At 37.9% G+C, this 22390-nt stretch overlaps 1 protein-coding gene across 11 annotated transcripts in view; it reads right to left on the bottom strand.

The window, feature by feature from the left end:
- MIA2 (MIA SH3 domain ER export factor 2) overlaps positions 1-19913 on the bottom strand; it is a 95914-nt gene extending 76001 nt beyond the window's left edge. For 4 of the 11 annotated variants that reach the window (XM_042438271.1, XM_042438261.1, XM_042438281.1 and 1 more), the window contains exons 1-3: positions 6315-9643; positions 5551-5778; positions 5349-5443 (exon numbers count right to left, since the gene is read on the bottom strand). In XM_042438271.1, coding sequence (XP_042294205.1) covers positions 5349-5443; positions 5551-5778; positions 6315-9498 — 3507 coding nt within the window. In that variant the 5' untranslated portion in view covers positions 9499-9643. Of the gene's footprint in view, positions 1-1482; positions 1839-5348; positions 5444-5550; positions 5779-6314; positions 10043-10221; positions 11345-13728; positions 13816-16031; positions 16166-19635 lie in introns of those variants that run through there. The other 7 variants (XM_042438311.1, XM_042438320.1, XM_042438289.1 and 4 more) reach the window with 7 other exon arrangements.
- Between the last annotated feature and the right edge of the window lie 2477 nt (positions 19914-22390).

Genomic DNA, 22390 nt, shown 5'->3' with positions numbered 1-22390 from the left:
TTATTTTTACAAAGTCAGTATAGTACAACAAGCCATTTGAAGCCTATGGCTCTATTTCCCAGATTTCTGAAAAATGATTAATCATGTCTTGTTTAAATGCAAATTGAAGAGCAGCCTGGCATAATAACTCCTTTATGAAAACTGGTTTGTAATAGTGCATGAACCTGTGTAACAAGTCCTTTTTCCAACAAGTCACGTGTTCCACTAGGAAGTTAGATTTGAGGTCTTGTCTTATCATTTTCTAATTCACCAACTATTCCATAATTTTATATCACACTCATCTTGGTGGTAACATATCACAGTAAGCAGTTAGGCAATAAAACTTAATTCTGTGCTCTGCAATGCATAGAGGAAGAAGGCACAAAAGGCATCAGGCTGCGCATTAAGCAAGTTGATCCCCCTGTCTTTGCTGTATTGCTGAAAACTGAGCCCACTGCCTTGAGGAATGGGAATGCACGATGCTAAGGGAAAGCATCTCTGGTACACAGGGATAGCACACTAGGTGTTTTGCTGATGTTATTCTTCTGTAATTTGAGAGCAGGAAGTAGGGCACGATTGATATCTATAAACCTTATGGTTTTGAACAAGAAGCCAGGTCTTAAAGCTAACAGTTTATTTCAGCTTGAGGTTTCCTCATCCATTTACTTCAAGTGGTATAAAATCCTTTCCAGTGAAAATTAGAGAGACAACAAGACAAGGAAGAAAATATCCCTACTCTGGAAAAGGATATTTATGCCTATGATATTTAAGAAAAAATAGAGAAAAGGAACAATTATAATCAGCTCTCCATATCCATAGATTTTTTTTAATCCAGGGATTAAGCATCCATGTCCTGATAATATTTTTAAAATATATAAATTGCAAAAAGCAAGCCTTGATTTTGCCATTTCACTATGCCATTGTATTTAATGGGACTTGAGCATCCACAAATTGTGGTATCTACAGGGATCCTAGAACCAAATCCCAGGAGATACCAAAAGCCTGTTATAATTTTAATAAACATGGCTTAACATTTCAGCTGCAAATTTGTAAATTTGTTGTTGTTGGTTGGTTGCCTTTCAAGTAATTTCTGCTTTATGGCAACCCAAAGGCAATCCTATCACAAGGTATTCTTGGCAGAATTTTTTCAGAAGAGTTTTGCCCTTGCTTTCCTCTGATGCTGAGAGAATGTGACTTTCTGAAGGTGGGATGCCATAGCCAAGTGGGGATTTGAACCCTGGTCTCCCACTGTCATAGTCCAACACTCAAGCTGTTATACTACACTGCCTCTCAAATTAATTATATGGATATAAAATGCAGATTTGTTATATATCCGTATCAGTTGGTTAGTCTTAAAGGTACCACAAAACCCTATTTTACTTTTATACTGAAACAGACTATCATGGCCATCTTGTGCAACATTATATTCAGCTGGTCATTAATAAACTATTTACAAGTCAGTTGTATCACAACAAGGTACAGACAAAACTAAAGTCAGCTCACCTGTCAGCTTTCACAAGTGATAATATTCAAAACACCAAGCAAAGCAAAAGAAAATATTACAAAGTGCAACAAAGCAAATTAAAAATAAAGAGCAGCATAGCACACAGTACCGTGTCTATGTGGCAGCTGGCACTCTGGATATAAGATTACATAGTTCTCTTCAGTTAAAGTTTAACTACGTAGTTCTGGAAAAAAATTACCTCTTCTTCTGTCTCCATTTGTAGATCAGGAATAGTAATAATATAAATAAAACATTTATAAGACGTGTTAATTTAATAGTACTGCTGTAATTTCTTAGTGAGTTCCTGATCCAGGTAGTAAGAGTTTCTGTAGTCAGTGCATGTTTCCAAAAGGACAAGGGATCCTGCCTTGACATTTGTTAAGCGAGAAGGGGTGCAGAAGGGAGGTTTATGACAAACGGCATCCTTACAATATAGAATCTCTTCTTCTTTGTGAAATATATGTCTTAATTGCTTGCAACAAGTAGTTAAAAGGTATTGCTAAACCCAGGATTAGGTAACACTTTACCAACATGTGAACTGCATGACTCAGTTTAATTGTATCAGATTCATAAGTTAAAATGGCTTAAATAAACAATTTGGACTTGAAATATAATACCTCTGCTCACATGGCAATAGTTTCTTAGGCGGGTTACAGACCGCTGAAATGCAATGGTTTCCCACCACCGCCACTTGCAGCGTCCGGGAGCTGCAGTGGCCAAACCGTGCAGGTCCCGGACACTCCGATGAAGGAGCGCGGAAATCACGCTCCTTCCTGGGCCCCGGAAAAGACATCACGAGGCGCTAGTTGCGCACTCGCGGCGTCACTTCCGGGGCACGCTGTGCAGACGCACAGCATCCGCTACATCAATATGGCCGCGGCCGTGTGGAAAGGCCGCCGCCATTTGTTACGGACTCTGTCCGTAATAGGAGTAGGGGCGTCTGGAAGAGATGCCCCTTTTTCAAACTGGGACATCCTGAGGATGTCCAAAATGGCGGTTTGTAACGTGCCTCTGTCACTTCTCTTTTAGGATGTAATATATGTAAACTTTATCCCAGTTATGCACCCTGATTTGCCAAGGCAAATTCAGTTATCTAAAATACCTTACAGATTTGAGACATGTTAATTAAGCATACTAAAAAGAATGTTTCATATTATTATTATTAACCTTTATTTATAAAGTGCTGTAAATTTACACAGCGCTGTATACATAGTCTTTTTAATTAGACAGTTCCCTGTTAGGTCTTTTTTCCAAGTAAACATTTATGTTTGAGATATCAGTTATTTTTCCTTCAGAATATTCCATACCCCTTGAATTTCTAATGGTTACTATTTAAAGGATCAATATTGTACAGGGAAGTTGATGCATCTAAGAAGATTCTGAAATTCTAAGCTTTTTATTTCACAGTCAGGCAATTCTAGTTCATGTACCGTACTAACACTTCTTTCTCCAACCTGTCCCAAGGACTCAGATCAACTGCAATAGTTTTTGTTTTATATTATCTTGACAATAACTCTCTCTGATGGGTCAGATTGAAAGATAATAAATTACAATGCAAACATCTCCATTGCTGACCTAGAACACTTACTCAACACCTGCACCCAAAAACAACTTCTCTACAGTTTCTTGATGACATATTTGTAATTTGGTGACATGTAAAGCAATCACTTGAGAAGTTTCACCAGGATTTTAACAGCTTCCACTCTATCATCAACCTGAGCCTGCAACAATCCACACAATACATTTTTGACATCACCCAATGGACTTCTAAGCACCATGCTCTATCAAAACCTGATTGATGACTAAACATACTGACATGCCTCCAGTTTCCACACAGAACATACTACCAAATCTGTTTACAGACAAGCCCTCCAATTCAATAGCATCTGCCTTAGACCAACATGACAGAGACTCAAAACTCTTAAATTTACAACAGGCATTTCTCACCTATAATAACCTAAAATCCTTGAAATTCTTGAAATAAATATTCATCTAAGAAGATGAAGGAACAAATCAACAAGGCAAGGTTAATACCCACGAACCATTTATACCCCTGGAGGTCACCTACAGTCCACAGCTGAAACCACTCAAATGCATAATCAATGAACTAGAGAATAACACAGCCCTCTTACAAGCTTTGGGAGGCAGGTCTTTTTTGGCCTCCAGATCTTAAACAATTACTCACTTATAACAGGATACATAACATGGATGGCAATACAGGAACAAGACCAGGCCACAAATCCAGATGCTAACCAGTGGTTTACCTAAGTTTGGTATTACCTGGTACTGAGGGGACGGGGGCCCAAAGCTGAAGGGGCAGGGCTTCTGGGAGATGTTGGAGTTGGCTTTGACAAGCGCACATGCGTGCCCCGATCCTCCTCCCTGCGGCTTGGCTTTCCTCAAGGGAAAGCCAAGCAGCAACAAGTAGGTTTGGAGGAGTCGCCAGGGTCTGAGCCCTATCCCCCAAGGACCAGAGACCTCCCCTAGGCCTGCAGAAATGGCAGTGCAGCAATGAAAAGAGCTGTTCATTGCCCGCCCGGGCTGTAAACCCCTCCCCTGAGGCCCAGAGAGTCTCCAAGGCCCGCAGAAATGGCCACATGGGCCAGGAAAGTGACCATGCAGCTAAGAAAAATGGCCACACAGTCGAGGGAACAGCCAGCCACACAGGCCGGAGACCCCCCCAAGGCCTGGAGTGGCACCCATGCAGGCCCAAGGAGTGGCTGTGGGGGGCAGGGGCCGACTGGGTGTCACCCCCCTTCTGGGGTGTCACCTGGTGCAACTCAAACTTCCCACACCCTACCAGTGACACTCCTGATGCTAACTGTTTAAATATTTGAAGGGGTGTCATGTTGAGGAGGGTGCAGGCTTGTTTTCTGCTGCTCCAGAGACTAGAACGTGGAACAATGGATGCAAACTGCAGGAAAAGAGGTTCCACCTCAACATTAGGAGGAACTTTCTGACAGTAAGGGTTGTTTGACAGTGGAACACACTCCCTCAGAGTGTAATGGAGTCTCCTTCCTTAGAGGTCTTCAAAGAGAGGCTGGATGGCCATCTGTCAGAGATGCTTTGACTTGGATTTCCTGCATGGCAGGGGGTTGGACTGGATGGCCCTTGTGGTCTCTTCCAACTCTATGATTCTATGATTCTAACTCTGTCTCTTTATCTATTCTGGAAGCAATATTACAGAGGCCACTCACAACATCAGAAGTGCATTTACTTGCTCTTCCTACAATGTGATATATGCCATCCTATGACAACTATGCCACTCTACACTGTACATTGGACAAATAGGAGTATCTACACAAGAGATTTATGCACATAAATCTGACATTAGAAATGGCTATACCCAAAAACCAATTGCAGAGCATTTCAACCTTCCTGGACATACAGTACAGGATTTACATGTCATGGTCCTTGAACAAGGAAATGTTCAATGTTATGAAGAGCCCTGCTGGCTCAGTGGTTAAATGCCTGTACTGCAGCCACTCACTCATAAACCACAAGGTTGTGAGTTTGATAACAGCCAAGAGCTCCAGGGTTGACTCAGCCTGGCATCCTTCTGAGGTTGCTAAAATGAGTTTACATCTTGTTGGAGACAATTAGTTTACACACATTGTAAACAGCTTAGGGAGTGCTTAAGTGCACTGATAAGCAGTATAGAAAAGTTATTGCTATTGCTATTACTATCATTTCTAAGCAGAAAATATTTCAGGGGAGCCATTAGGAGAGTAATGCACCAAAATGCAGATTATTATATTAAAAGGCATATTCTGCAAAAACCTGAATAGCAAACAAGATTGTTTAAGATGCATATATCTCTTGCATTTCAGGCTCTACTTGTGTTATAAAGTCAAAATAAACATACCTTTTTACTAGCAGTTGTCATAATTGATAATCCAGATGTTATAATGGCACAGAAGTCATTCAAAAGCAGGATTATCTGAAATAACCATTCTCTTTCTGATTCATGTAAAAATTAAGAAAAAGAGAGGGCATATCTTACAATTTATCTTATTTTATGGACAAATTAATACTTTAGAGTATTTTTAATTAGATATACTGCTTACCATTATTAATAAAAGTGTTCTGAGTCATTCGAAGGTTCTTTGGTAATTTTCCCTTGAAATCTGGGTGAAATCCGTCATTTTTTATTGAAGTATGCATTTTCTCTTCATTGTTTACTGGAGGTATATTGTTTGTTTCTGAATGCTGGCTGTTGTTAGGTTCTTTATCAGAATTCAAATAATTACTTTCTTTAGGAGCATTGCCAGGCAATTGTTCCTTATTCATTATGCCTACAAATAATTGGAAAGTGATATCTGTAAATGTTAGTTGTGTCATCAGCTCTTCTTTGCAGTCAAACATTTTAGCATACTATTTACAGGTTCATTGCTCATATCTCTAGGTTGGATTTTTAATAAATTATTTTAATCTAAAATAAACATTTAGTCAAGTAGAACTGATTAAAAATCCAGATGAATAAGGAACTAGAAACCTGTTAATTGGTTGACAGCTCTGTCTTATCTTCTGAGATTGTGCTTTTGTTTTATGTATGTTCTATTTTTCTAGAATCTAGCATCTATTGATAAAAATAAATTATGTTTGATTCTAAATTATGTTGCCTATAATCTTAACACAGCATGATTCAACAAAATATTGCAAAGACTATTCTGAGCGGTCAATACCCTGCTGTTCTATAAGTTTATAATACACATCAATTTCTTGTCACATTTTAAGCTGGGAAAATTCCATCAGTATCTTATCTCTGGGAGGTTTGCTTTACAAACAAACAAAGTATTTGTCTCGCTTCATCAAAATAGTGGTTTAGTACCTGATTTTGCCCTTTTTTCCCCACAGTTGTTTTCGATGTCCACAACAAGACTTTGCAGCTCCCGAAGTAAATTGTGTTTTGCTTTCAAACATTTCTCATGTATAAAGTTTAATTTATGCTCATCCTCCTGTGAAGTGGTCAATTGCCTCTGATTGCCGTCAATATTTTCACAGGGAAAAGTGGTAATCTCGTGGTAAACCTTTTCAAACTCTTGTGCCAGTGACTCCAGTTCATGTCTTTCGCACACATTTGCTTGAAGTATCCTTTTGGACTCCACAATTAGCTTTATATAGGTTTCCTGGAATCTCATGAAGAAACTAGCATCTGTCAGGTCCAACTCTGTGTCTCTTATCCATTTACCATTTTGAACTGTTTCCTGGGAAACAGTCTCTCTTTGGTTGTCATTTTTTAAATCTTTAGTAATAGATTTTTCCTTGTTGTAGCTGTATATTTTCCCCTTAGACTCCTGTTCTATAATGTTAAAAATGTCTGAAGAATGGATAGGTTTTGTACTCTGAATATTGCTTTTGCTTTGCTCAAAGTCACTTTCCACTACATCAGCCTCCTTCCTGTCTGTCTTAGTTTGTGTTACAATAATATTTCCATCATCTTTATTTTTTGTAACATCTTTAGGCTTATTTTGAAATAGATCTCCAAAAAGCCATGAAGTTTTACCAAAAATATTACTCACAACACCTTGCCTTCCTGGCTTTTCACTTCTGCCACTGTGTTCTGTTTCTTTGTCATTTTCTATAACTTTTTGATCTTTCCCTTGGCTATCCCTCACGTACTCAGAATACCCTTGTTTTTCTACACATTTCAGATTTTTAGGAAGGAGAGTAATTATCTTGTGTGCCAATATTTCATCATCAGGATCTGTAGCTAAATGGTAAATGTTCCCGTTATCTTTAGTATGTGGTGGTATGTAGTCCTTTTTATAATCTGCAGCCTCAAGAGGATGGGGAATATCATGAGAGAAAAGCTTGGTAGGATTGACATTATTATCTGTCTCATATGTCTCACTTTGCATTTCTATATTAAGGGGTGGATTTTCACTAGAAATACTTTCAGCTACACTGTGTTTCTGAAGTAAGCTGCCATTGCCAATTGTCAGTAAAATGTCTTCATTTTTTCCCTGAGACTTTACTCCAGGTAGTTTTGGCATTATATCTAGTATTTCTTTCTGATGTTCAAATTTAGTACCTTCATTATTTTTAGTGCCATCTATTTGTTTATGCTGACCTAATATTTTAAGCTTCTCCACTGCTTTATCAGGTGCTGAATGTATTTTTTTATCACATATCACCTGATTTATACACTTTTCATCAGGCTCTAATCCTATGATATTGCTACTTTCACCATCCTGTGGTCCAAGATAGTAAGATGTAACTGTGTGATCATTTTTTGGCTCATTTCCATCTTCCTTCTCATATGTCAGGCCTATAGTCCCTTGAAGGGAATGCATATTTTCCTTAGGAAAAGTGCCAGAGCTTGAAGATGTCATTTGTTCTTGTGTGCCACGATCGTAAACAACCCTTGTTCTTAAGGAAGAATCACTATATTGACCATTAGCAACATATTTGTCTGTCATTGAACCATGTTTCTCCTCAATGATTTTTTTATCTGTCTGCCTTTGTGGATCCTGGACATTTTTCTTTTTCACATTCACAGAATTGTAACTCACTGTGTTGCTGGCATGCCCATCAATCTCCTTTTCACTTTGAAACACCCCCTGAGATGTAGCTTCTGTAGATAATCCTTGCTGATGTAATATATTTGAATCCTCTTCATTTATTGGTTTGTTTGACTCATTTTCTGTATTTTCTTTACCATATTGTTTGTCTTTATTATTTTCTGTCAGATGTTCTGAAATATAGATTTTTCCTTTGGCTCTTTCTTGAGAAAAATAAACCATACGTTCCCTGGTGATTAAACTTTTGTAATAATTCAAACACAGAGGAAAATCATCTTCGATGGCATCAGATGACATACTTTCTATATTTTTCATCTCAGCAAGTTCCCTATTCTGATAAGAATCTGTAACATCATCTTTCTGTAAACTGACTAACCATTTATTATAGTTACAGTTTGGGTTGCTAGATGTGAAATCTCTCTTCATAATGTTGTATTGTTGTGATGACCTTTGTACATTAAATTTTATTTCTGGTGCATCATGCTGTTCACCTGAAAAAAACTGGTTGTTTCCTTGTATATTAGTACATTCTTTATCCTCTGTGTCTTTCTCCTTGAGTTTTTGTTTCTTGAATAAGGAATCCATTGTGTGGTCTAACAAATATTTTTCAGATGAAGTAGAAGATGTGTCTGTTAATAATTGAGCTTCTTCTATTACATTTTCACTGTCTCCATTGTCTTGCACTGCTGATGAAGGTAAAAAAATACCTTGGTTAGAAAAATCTACCTTCATATTTGTTTCCCCTTTCATTTTCTGATAGAACTGGTTTTTCTCTTCTATTTCTTGGTTTCTCATTAATATCTCAACACTACTTTTAGTCTGGCTGTTTTCATTCTTGGAGTTCTTGTCTTCGTGAGCTTCTTGCAAATAATTCTTATTTTTATCTGTAAAGCTTTGGGAGCCAAGGAGAAGTTTGTAGTGGCTCAGAGATAAGAAGGGCTGGAGCTGTTCTAACTGGCTGGGCTTTTCTTCAGAATGAGTGGGATCTGAGAAGCCAGTATCCTGAGATGAGTGGGAAGAAAATGGGAACTGAGCTACATTCCAGTCACTTGGAGAAGCTCCTTTCTCCTGTGCTTTCTTATTAGTTTGGTCAGTGGAGGCATGTTCCTTACAATCTATGTAATTATTTTTATTGTCTGGCTCCCTACTTACCTCTTTTATCTCACTTCCCATTTCCTTAGGTTTTTCTGATAAAATTTGTTCTTTCTCCACATTTATAACTGGTTTATCTTCATCTGATGCATCAAGAAGTATTTTACTTTCACCTGGAATGTCCCTTGATTGTGCAAAATTATCTGACTGTTCTTTCAGTTCCCTGAAAAATGTAATTTTTTTTGTCACTGGGCTACTTTCTACTTTACCATCGATTTTAATTTCTTCCTTTGATTTCTTGTCAAGATACATTTCTGTGCCTTCCAAATGTGGATTCTTTATGTATTCATTGTTATGCTGGACTGCTTCCCCTCCATGTTGTTCTTCTTTCATTAACATAGATCTTTCAGAGGAATAAATGCCTAGTGAAGAACTTAGATTTTCTAGCTCTAAAGGAGACGTTTGTTCCACCTCCCAAATATGACCAATATTTTTATGTTTTATATTAGAATTATTCTGTATTTCTAAACTTTCTGAAGTATGGTTCCAATGTATTTGTATACACTGGCCATTGGCGAGTCTGTGTTCTAATTCAGATTTTACAGACGGGAGATGTGTCTTGTATTTCCCCAGTTTACTATCCTCTGTTTTTTCTCTGTTTTCTTTCTTACTTTTTGTAGCTGAAGAAGATGCCACAATGTTTTCTTGAGAAATGTCAACAGGCTTGTGTTCTGAAACCTTTTCAATAATAATCTGATTTAACACTAGTTTACTTTCTTTATCAATATCTACAATTTCATCACTGTTTTTAGATTGGGTGCTTTCCTTACTAGACTTTAGCTCCTTTTCTACATCTAGTACATTAGTATTCTCTTCAGATGCAAGACCCCGAAAATTTAGTACATTTGTGAAATAACTTATAAATGTGAAAGGCTGATGTTCTGGGGGGGCCCTCATGTTTTTTCTCCCTTCCATTTTGAATATATAGTGGATCTATACCTTGAAGCTGATCTGCAGCTGATTCCTGTGTGCTTTTACTACCTACAGACTTATGACCTGGTTGATTATCTACTGTGACCCTTTTAACATTGACAGTTCTACTGTATAAACTTTCATACCAACCTGACTGGTCATTTGTTCTGTCTGACTCCTTCATTACAGCCTTAATATTAATATTTTCCATAACTTGATTTCTTGATTCTGAATCCTGTTCTGCATACTTCACCATTTTATCAAGAACCTCTATGGAGAAAGATGGATCTGCTGCATCTAAGTCTATGTGTTTATTTGCTTTATTAATATATCTCTCAGGGGCTTCTTGATCATATTTTTCTTTTTCTTTCTGCAATGTTGATTCAGTTATTTGCTTTACAGTTTCATCATATTTTTCTTGTTCTTCAGAGTTAATCATTTCAACAGCTTGTTTTCTCAAGTCTTCATGTATTAAAGACGTCTGCGTACTTGGAGGTGGTGATTCTTCATTTTGATCACTTTCCTCTCCACCTGTAGGCTTTTCCTTTACTTTATTTCCCTTAAAGTACCCAAAAGTTAAAACATCACTTATTTCTTTATCAAACCAGTTTGATTCGGATTGCCGAGAATTTCTATGTACTTCTTCTGATACAGCAGTAGTGTCATGTTCAACAGTCCCAGCTGTAGTGGAGCTATCAAGGATTTCTGGATCATTTTCTTTGTAGAGCAAACCAAGTCCTGATTTTTCACCCCCATAATGTAGCAAGTCTGTAAAAGTACTTTTAAACCAGCTAGAGGTCCTTGGCTCAATGTCACCTTCTTCATTTAGTGTTTTTAAGTCACTGTCATCCATTATGGTTGTTTTTCTATGTCTAAATGTAACTTCTTTTGCAGTATCTGCAGTTTTTCCAGCAGCCTCCTCATTTTTTTTTCTTTCTAAACTAAACCAGTTTGTAAAACTAGAGATGGTCCAGGAAGACTGAGAAGGGGTGTGTCCCAGAGTCTGACTATTTTGGTCTTCTTGCTGAATAGTTTCATCTTGTCCAATCTTGCTATCTCTGAGTTCTGAATCATCATGACTTGTAGATTCCAGAATATACAGCTCTTCGGATTTACTGTCAAATTCTTCACTGTCAGGAAATGGCTTTTTATATTCCTTTGGGAATACATCTGTGTGAAGATGTAAATATTCATTTCCTTCATCGTGGTTAAGTATGCTGCCTTCATTTTCAAAGACATAGTCCTTTCCATCAAGGCAAAGGAAATCAGTTTCCTACAAGTAAAAACATGTATGAATTGAATGTACCATTCAGAACTCCACACTTAATGTTCTGTATACACATCTTCAGTGACAATTTTCTAATCCTCCTTCTCTATAATTTCTTAACATAAGATAATTATTAATAAAAATAATGCAAATGCAAGAAAACCCATGCTATTCAATGATTAATTTGTGAAATATGCTTTTCCTTTAAAAAATAAAAATTAACAGGTAGGGGATAGCCAGTGTAGTTTAATGATTTGAGAGTTAGACTACAATTTTGGAGACTAAGGTCCTAATACTCATTTCAGCCATAGAAACTCAGTGGATGACCTTGAGCAAATCACACTCTCTCAGCTTCAGAGGAAGGCAAGGGCAACCCCCCTTTGAATAAATTCTGCCAAAAACACAAAACAAAACATGATAAAATTCAAAGATATAGCCATGTTAATCTGTAGAATCAGAATGTAGAGAGATCCTTTAGCACCTTTGAGATTAACTGAAAGAAAGAAGTTGACAGCATGAGCTTTCGTAGACTTCAGTCTGCTTCCTCAGATGCATTATAAATTCACCTTAGGGTTGCCATACAACAATAACAAAGCATTTAAAGCTGAGCAAATTCACTGCTTTTAAGAAACCAAATTGGATAATGTTGGCATCTGAAACAAAACGTTAAACCATATTTACTCATTTGTATTTGGCAGAGGGGTGTGGTGGTTTGAGTGTTGGACTATGACTATGGAGACCAGGGTTCCATTCCCCATTCAGCCATGGAAACCCACTGGATGAACTTGGAAAAGTCACACACTTTCAGCCTCATAAAAATATTATAGGTTTGCTTTTTGGTGTTGTGTGTGCCTTCAACTCATTTCCTACTTATGGTGACTCTAAGGCAAACCTGTCATATTACAGTTTTCTTGGCTGGATTTGTTCAGAGAAGGTTTGCCATTACTCTTGTCTGAAGCTGGTAGTGTGTGACTTGCCCATGGTCACCCAGTGAGTTTAATACCTTAAGGTCGCCATAAATCAGAACTACTCGAAGGCACACAACAACAACAAAAATATAATGTATATGTATACTTTACATACATTGTTATGTATGTTAGTAACAAATAAACCTGTAGCATAGCCTTAGATTTACAAGTACAGTAAAAACATTATGCATAATACTAGGATACCATTGCAATTTTGGTTTTACCCAATTGTATTCTAAAGTAAGTTCAAATTAGTTAATTTATGCATTCTATCCAATCATACTTAAAGTTGAGCATTTGAAATCAATGGGACTTAGTGAGAAATCATCAATAAATTGTAATAAATTCATTTTCTAATTAGCACTAGATCCAATTCACTTTCTGTCTGCAAACAGAATTGCAGCCTTACCAAATGAATTCTACAAATATATTAACATATTAAAGAAATAGTCCTGAGACAATGTCTGAGTGATCATGGGCAGAGACCCACCAATAGTTTCTTGCAGCTTGTTCTACCTTGAAGGCATAGAGATGTAAGCATATTGCTCTGCCACAGTATGGATGGCACCATCCATTTTATAATGAAGGTCAGATGATACTCAGGAGGGCAGGGAGGCTTTCTCCTTTTCCTAGGACTTTCTGCAAGTCTGGCCAGGTGATGCTCAGGAAAAGAGCAAAGTTTTGAAATGTTATCTTTTGGAGACTATAGAATTTAAATTCTTCCAGCTACCATAGGCATCTGCCTTGCTGGCTGGAAGATTCTGGGACTGGTGTCCAAAAAAGTAACTATTTAAAGCTCTGAAAATGAGGGTGTCAGTTATCCTGAATCTAGCTAGCTTTCATGGACCGAGAAGAAAAGGAATATTGAGAACAAATGAAACTTTGGGATTTCTTTACTTGTACAATGGATTGTTGTTATCCACTGGGGTTTGGTTCCAGGATCTCGCATTGATAACAAAATGTGTGGATGCTCAAGTCCCATTAAATACAATGGCATAGCAAAATGGAGTCCCTTCTATAACATTTAAAATCAAGGTTTGATATTTGGAATTTATACTTTTAAAAAAGATTTTCAAGCTGTGGATGCTTGAATCCATGGATAAAATATCCATGGATGAGGAGGGCCAACTGTATATCTGATACAGATCCAAAACACATGGGCCAAATAAAGCACCTTCCGGGCACTTTGGGGGTGTGGTGTTCAAACCACCTGGAAGTCACTCTGAGGCCACCTAAGGCAGCCCAAAGCCGGCCCAAAAAGGAGTGGCAAAAAGCTGCTCCTGCTGGTGGCCTGTTTGAGACCGTGATAGCGGCCGGCTTTGGGACAGCAGCATCCAGTCACCGCATTCCTGGAGTGATTGGGGCCAGAGTGACCTCTGGTTGCTCCTTTGCTTCACCCTTTGCTTAATCATGCTTATTTACCTTAGTTGGTACTTCTACTTCTTTTGTATTAAAAACCTCTTCAATCTGGACTGCATCCTTTGGAAAATATCCAAAATCTCTTCCTTTCTGTATAAATTTAAAATTTAATATTTTATATATGATTGATATTATATGTAAACGTTATGCTTTTGCACTTAAAACATTGTGTTACAGCAAAAATTAGAAGACCATTTATTTCTATTACATGTGCATAATAAACACTCTTATCCAGCCTCAGGAAATGTTCTTTTTCATTTCTTAAATATACAGAAAATGTTTTCTTAAATGTACAGAAAATTTTTATCTTGCACATTAATAAAATTGTTGAATGTTAAGGATTTATTTATTAAATCTATATTCCATTTTTCCACTGAAAATAGTTTTCAAGGTAGTTAATAATAATAAAGTAGAAGTAAAATATTATGTCATGATTATAACAGAAAACCAGCCCAGCTGCATGTATGGACCTTGATATGTTTGCTTTCTGGATTGCAGTTTACTCTATATCCCCACTCTCACCCTCAGCTTTACATTTTCTCTTTTGCTATCTTAGAATAAGATTATTGTAGAAAAAATTACCTTGTCCTACTACTAAAACAGACTGAATTTTCTAACAGTAAAAGTGGAATAATAATAATAAAAATACACATAAAAGGCTTGTGAAGCATAGCTGGCTAGTATTTCTTAAAGAAGCTTAGGAGTTTATCACATGGGGGAAATTGGAAATGTAAAATGGTCAGAACACGTTATTAACTCACAATTGGGTAAATGGTTTTCACATGCAAAGCGCTGTTATCTCATGCAAAATCTAAGATCAACCTGCACTTGTGCGCAAATGCACAAATGGGTTTCACACAACGGAACCAAATGTACCTTCTTTCTGATAATGATAAAAGCTTGTGCATCCTGAAAAAGCCATCAAATGCGCAAATGATTTTCATGCGTAGACTGCAAGAAATCTCTCTCTCTCTCTCTCTGTGTGTGTGTGTGTGTGTGTGTGTGTGTCCCTTCCTTCCAACAGCAGCTGTTTTTTAAGAGCCCTGGCTATGGGGGAAACTGAAGCAGGAGATAGATAGACATACTCAGGAAAGAGCGAGGGGGAACTCTGCCTTTTTTCTATCTCGCTCTGTGCCTGCTTTTGCCTTGGTAGCTGTTTCTTCAAGAGCTCTAGCTCAGAAAGAAGGCTGAAGTGATGATCCCCAAATTGTCCCCTTTAAAGGAATTTTGGAATTCAGCTCCCAGAAGCCTCATCCATGTTGGCCAATAGCCTGGGATTCTGGGAGCTGAAGTCCAAAATCCCTTAAAGAGGACAGTTTGGGGATCACTGTGGGCTTGTGGCTGAAGCTGGAGACATACACACAGAGAGAAAGGAAGAGGAGCGCGCCGGGACTCTGACTTCTCTCTCTCTCTCTCTCTCTCTCTCTCTCTCTGCCCTTGCATCAGTTATTTGTTTTAAGAGCACTGGCTACAAAGAAGGGTGAGTACTTATTTTACTTATTCCGCAGCACTGGTAGTAAACTCTCCCCAAAGAACCATGGAAAATCAGGCAAAACCACATAAACAGGGAGAATCCCATGAATAAACCACAAGTAGCTTTCAGACTACAGCAATTTTGCAAAAAAGCAAATTCATGAATGAAATGGAAATGAATTTCTGATATTTCCCCCAAAATGCTTATTTCCTGGTTCATATCACTTTCTTGTCCAATTTTAAGTGGTTTGCACGCAACGTTGTCTAAAAACCATTTGCACAATTGTGCCTAATATGCTGGATAACTGCTTGTTCTGACCGTTTAAAGTTCCATTTTCCCCATGTGATAAACTCCTTAGAATCCGCAAGGAGCTATGTTGTGGTTTTATAGCTTAAAGTATAATTATGTACTTTGCTATCCAGAGAATTGGGACTTTCTTCCGCTTCCTCATTGGTTGCAGCCAGCCCTAGTAGACAAGAATTCTGGTTTCAAAGAGGATTTTAGCAAGGAGGTCAGATCACAGGTTTTGGGAAAGCCGTGGGATCCAAAAGAAGTATATCATCAAATCCTAGAATCATACACCTGAAAGTAACAAAAAGGGCCATCTCTTGCAACTCCCTGCCTGGCTGGAGTACACAACTAAAGTGTTCCTAAGAGGTGCCATTCAACCTCTGTTTGAAAACGTCCAAAGGAGGAGAATCCACCATCCTCCAAGATGGTCTGTACTACTGCTAAACAGCTATTATCCTGGCCACATTTATAAATAACATGTCTCTGGTATTACTGCTTTCTGGTTTCTCATAAATAAATGGTTGCTATATAAAATACTTACACTTCCTGCCCACAAATCCTCCCTTTTCCTGGAAAGTTTGAAGTATATCGTTATCTCTTCCCCTGTTTTGAAGTCCAGATAGCGACAGTCAGGGCCACTGTAGTCTTTAATGGCTAGCGCTCTACTCATTGATGCTAAATATATGTTAGAAAAGACATTTGAAGAGCTTTATTATATTATTAACCAATATGTGTGAAACAAAGTTAATAAAATGCAGATTTAAGGATTTATCTTAACACGCAGTAAAAATGTACTCTAAACATTGTGCAGTATTCTCTAACTGTTGACTCTAAAATAGCGCACAATCGTGTTCCCAAAGAAGGGGTGGGGATGGAGTATAACATGGGGGGGGGATATGTTACCCAAAGAGCATGAGTTTGGTGGAGCTTGGGTTCCCCCCCCCCCAACAAAGTCAACATCTCCATGGCATTTGGGGGAATTAATTTGCTGGAAGAAGAGGCCTGCAAGAGGTTGGGTAACTTCAGGGATCTTTTACACCTATGTACACCAGTACTCACTACTACAAGACTCCCGTTCTAAATGAAATGAAGAGTTTTATTTAGAAATGTTCAAAGGTACACCCAAACTAATGTAATCTTAAGAGCACACAAGTATCAGAAAAGAAAGGTGTGGAAAGGTTGGATAGTGAGAAATCAGGAGTAAGCAGGGGTGATAAGCTGCTGAAGAAAGTGTTCTATGGGAAACAGAGCAGGGCTCGGACAGCATCTGAGGACAATGCAAAGAGCTGAGCTCCTGTCTGTGTGACAGAGCCTCGGTCTGTAGCAGCAAATTGGCCAGGTGTATGGCCAATATTTATATCTGTTTTTCTAGGCTCGAGTGATGCTTGGTGTTATCCTGCAGTGTAACAAAGACCTGATGGTTTTCCCATTGAAAGGGCAATAGGATTCTGGAATGACTGATGGCTTTAACTTTGGAGTAACAAAACATAGATGTGATTTGAGACAATTCTTGAATGGGTGAATAGGAAGAGAAAATAAGGACACAGACTGAAGTAAGAAAGAAGCTTGGTCTTTAACTACTATGCTATGGGACTTGCTTAGTTCTTACTGTGAGAGGCTATGTGAAGAACCTGTGGGAGGATGGAGCTATCAGCAAATCCATTTAGTTTTGATTTAGTATTTATCTAGATCAGGACTGCACAACATATGTCCTGCAGGCCACTTGTGGCCCACCAAAGGATTTTGTGCAGGCTGCAAGGATGTGCAGGATGTTGTTGGTGACCCAGAGAACTGCTGGAGCCACTGCTGCCACCACTTCAGCCATTATCAAAATGGGCCCCCCACCAGTTTAAGTCTTGTAATCTTGGCTTCTAGGGATATTTCTGGCTTGATCTGCTCTAGGACCCATCTGTCTGTCTTTTGGGCTGTCCATGGAATCCTTAGCACTCTTCTCCAGCACCACATTTAGAATGAGTTGATTTTCCTCCTATCTTCTTTCTTGATTGTCCAGCTCTCACATCCATACATGGTACTAGGGAATACAATGGCTTGTTTGATTCTGGCTTTTGTGCCATGTCGTATGTCTTTGCATTTTAGGATCTTTTCTTAAATACATGCCTGGCTCTAGACATCAAGATATTAAAATATGAAACCCCATATTTCACTGATAGGGGGTGAAGGGTAAGCTAATAGATAAGAGAACATGCAGTTGTGTGCTCACTCTTAACCAGACAAACACAGATTTGCACTCCAGTGGTGGATGAAGGAGGGGATACAGATTAACAAAACAAATCTATAAGTCCAATGTGTTTGATGTCTCTTATAAACTGTGGCTTCTAAGTACAGTATATTAATATACTAGGGATATGATGCCTCTCAGAATAACTCCATTGTGGTAATGTGTGTGTATTCATACACAAGCACACTAACAAGCTGAAGGAAATCCCATTGTGTTCAATGGGACTTGCTGATTGCAACCTAAATAATCCTTTAAAAAATGTTTGAAATTTAACTGGGGCAGTAGTTAATTAGGAACATAGGCATCTGCTTTATATTAAATCTGGACACTATTTTATTAATCTTGCCAGAACTGTTGAAAGTGACAGGCAGCAGTCTTCTTGGCTTTAGGGCAAAATTATTTTGCTACTCACTCTGGAAATTGAATCTGGGACTTTCTACATGTGAAGCAGATGCTCTACCAATAAGCCGCAGTTTCTCTCTAAGAAGTCCTTGGATTTATAAACATACTTGGTCAAGTCACTTTAAAGCCTGGATCACTGTCTCCTAATATTTTCTTTACTAGCATTAAAATGAGTATGTGAGCATGCATACATGCATGTGTGTGTGTGTGAGTGTTATTGTATTCCATAAATCATTTAATTAGACAGCATGGAGTGTGCAGGTCAATTTACCTGCTTCTAGCATTTGAACATTTGTAGAAATTGATTAATTTCTTCTTCTGGCATATTTGCAGTTTGGATTGTACTCCTAGTCATACTGCTCCCTGATCTGTATGCAAAGCCTCACCTTCTGAACTACCATACTATGCCTCTGCACTACCCAGGAGTGCCTCTGTGAAATGTTGCCTGGCGTACTATGAGTCTACCACTTGTCTACCCCCATCTCAGATACTTGATGGCTCATCTTGACTGACAGGAGTCCAGGAGGGTCTGTGTAATATTTCTCTGTGCATGAAGCATATAGAGGTATATATACCTTATTTCTAGGGTCACTGAAACATAAAAGATGAGAGAGCAGGAATGAGAATCTACCAGTTATACTGATAGATATTTTACTAGTGTATTAGTTTTATAGAGCAGAGGTAAGCATGAGAAATATGCAAACCTCCAGATAATGGACTGAATCTCCCATTGGCTCTTGCCAGTACAACCAATGATAAGGAATGCTAGGTGGTAATAATACTAATAATAATAATAATAATAATAATAATAATAATAATAATAATAATAAATACATTTTATTTATAGCCCACTTCTCCCTCTGGATCAATGCGGGTTACAACAAACGAGAATAACAATAAATAAAGTACAATATACAATTAAAATCCACATTTCTAATTAGACCAACATCTGGAAGGCTATATCCTTTACCCTTTAGCACATTTCTTTATTCAGAAGTAAACCTCGTTGTAATGAATCATGTTTACAGCTACTTAAGTGTGTATAGGAGTGTCTATAATTGTAAGACAAAGTTGCAAAGCAAACAAGGTAGATAAAATTATATAAAAGAAAGGCAGGCCAGCAGGCTGAATATATGATATAAATTTGGTTGACACCAGAAAATTGCATATATTTGTTAAGCTTTAATTCCTGTAGGGTACATGTCTTTTAAATGCAAGGAAGAACATGAAATAACTTGTTCCAATCTTTGCTAACAGGCTATTTTTCTAACTGAACTTTGTCCTTTTACATTTACTGCACCACAGATCAACCCAATGGTTTTCTGAAAGTCATTCCTTTTCCATAGTTCTTTTATGTTGAAAATATATAAACTAATCAATCCTAAAGCAATATTTTGACAAACATTTTCAAATTAATTTGTTGCTGCATTTTGTTTTAACATTTTGCATTTTATTTAAATTAGTTTTGAAAATACTTATTTAAACCACAGATGTTTGCACTTACTTTCACATTCTGGATCGGCACATTTTTTCTGGTCTGACAACACCTTTGTACTCTTGATGTTCGTTAACAATGAAAGAATTAAAAGCAAAATTCTGATGTCACCATTTCCCAACATCCTAAAAACAGAATAAAGTTAATCCTGAAAGAATGAAAAAAAATGTTTTGTCAATGGTCTAGTAACCTAGACTATTCCTTCCCTTATTTGGTTAAGATTTTTTATGATTCTGTTTTCCTTCTCCCTTCGGTCCCTGCTTGTGGAAATGCCCTTTCAACCATCTGCCGAGTCAAGTGTCCTGATTAAGCAGTTTAATAATTAACCACATTTGATAACACAGACTCATGCTTCAAAATGGAGAAGGTGCTTTCAATCAAATGACAGAATCCAGATATTCCAATAAAGTGTACTTTATAGAAAATTGTAGGGAGAAAGATGCAAAATTAATTATGAAGAAATACCAAACAAAAAGTAATAATGAATTATAATTAATTTATTTTTTCAAAGATATAGCCATGTAAGTCTGTTGAATCAGTATCTGGAGAGATTTTGTAGCACCTTTGAGACTACTACAAGGTGCTACAAGATCTCTCCACATGCTAATTTATTTTTTGTTCTCTTTCAGTCATTTTTACAAAGTCCTTTAATATGTGTTGTTGTGTTCATTTGCAGACAGTAACAATAATGCTTGGATGGAAGCAGAGATGCACAAAATCAGATAGAAAAACAACTCTTTACTGTGGCCAAAATTTCAACCACTACTTGTGTTGTAGTTTGGCAGCTGGATAGCAAAAGCAGCAGAGAATATCCAGCTGGGCAGCTGAATATGGAACTATGCATTTTATTTTATTAATGTATCTTCTAAAATCTGTGTACTTGAAAAAACAATACATAGAAGGACTGTGTAAAAGAATTGAAAGGATGACAGATTCATTAAAGGAAGAACTATTTGAAGACGAGTTTACAAATTTAGAGAGCAAAGCTGTACTCAGGGCAGAACGGATGGCATACCAATATAACAATACTGCAAAGACAGAATCTATGCTAATTCTAACTAAAATTTGTCAATAAATATGGAACACAAAACAATGGTACACAGATTGGAAATGCCCAGTATACATTCCAATCCCCCCAGAAAGGGAACACTGGGGATTGCAGTATCCACAGGACCATTGCATTAATCTCCCATGCAAGCAAAGTGATGCTCTAAATTCTACAATTTTTTTTTTACCATATATGGAGCAAGAACTGCCAGAAGTCCAAGTTGGGTTTGGGTAAGGAAGAGGTACTAGGGCTCATGCTTCAAATTTATATTGGATAATGCAGCGCTCAATTTTTGCTATCCTTGCCCAGGTCCCAAGTCCAGTTAGTCCCCAAGTCGGTCCCCAGGTTGATCCCTGGCTGGCATTGGAATGGATGTATGTTTACAGACCTGCCCACCACTGTGCTAGAGACCTGCAACTGCTGCGCACTCCTTATCTTCCTCAGCTGTTGCTGCTACTGATAAGCCCCCTGTTGCTAAGTCTGATGTGGAAATGGGGTGCCTGGCAACACTCATGTGGCCAGTCACCCTATTTCTATGTTAGATACAGTGATGGCAGAGGAAGATATGGGGTTTCCAAACAGTTCCCAAATGCAGCCCCATTTATTATTATTATTATTAACCTTTATTTATGAAGCGCTGTAAATTTACACAGTGCTGTACATGCAATCTTTTTAGTTAGACGGATCCCTGCCCTCGGGCTTACAATCTAAAAAGACATGACACAGAAGGAGAAGGGAGTGGTGGCGGGAAAGGGTAAGAGGTCCAGCAGTTCCTCTCTACCTCCGAGGCCTGGACCAAGGCAGATGGACTGGAGGGAGGGCTTGGCTTCAAAATGGAAGGTTAATCTTCATCCAGGGAAAATACATACTCTCAAGTAGGATAATGCATATACAGTACATAGCAATAGAGGAAATGGTTTGATAAACAGGCACCAAAAGAACATCAAATAGTAAGCGACAATTATGCAATGCATTTAGAGTGTGTTACAGTAGTCCAAATGAGATGCAATCAAGTCATGTGTCACCATAACTAGATCTGACTTCTGAAGGAAGAGGTGCAACTGGTGCACTAGGTTTAACTGTGCAAATGTACTCCATGGTTAAGACACTGAAATAGATGAAGGTTTTCTATACTTTGGCTCATTCAGTTAAGAAATCAGAAGATGTCTAGAACCTGTAAGGGGACTATGAAAGAATTAGACAAGATCCTGAAGTGTCAAGATACAGTATTGAATTCTAAAGTTAGGTTTGTCTGTGCCATTGTATTTCCCATTTCTATGTATAGTTGTAAAACTGGACAATGAAGAAAGCTGATAGGAATAAACGAAGCCTGAACTCTCCCTAGAAGCCAAGATGACTAGATTGAGACTTTTGTACTTTGGACAGCTCTTCATAAGATAGGACTCACTAGAGGAAACAATAATGTATGATAAGGAAAAAAGCTGTCAAGACGGATCTCTTCCGGCAGGCCTTTCCAGATTAAATTTTTTCCTGGCCCAGGCTCCCGGGCTCCCCGATTTCCCTTATTCCTCTCATGGCCCCATCCCCTGATGGTGAGGATTACTGAGGGTTTTGGGGTTTAGTTTAGGATAGTATAATTATACATTGTTATAGTCCCATTTTAATACATTTAAGTGTTTAATAATTTTTTAAGGGGGGGAAGGGAGTATAAATATTTATGTATATTTTATTCTGTAAATTTTTATGTTGTTCACC

This window comes from Sceloporus undulatus, chromosome 1, assembly GCF_019175285.1.
Source record: "Sceloporus undulatus isolate JIND9_A2432 ecotype Alabama chromosome 1, SceUnd_v1.1, whole genome shotgun sequence".
Classification (NCBI taxonomy): Eukaryota; Metazoa; Chordata; class Lepidosauria; order Squamata; family Phrynosomatidae; genus Sceloporus; species Sceloporus undulatus.
Note: the sequence above shows the minus strand (reverse complement) of the source record. Positions and strands in the feature narration are given on the sequence as shown.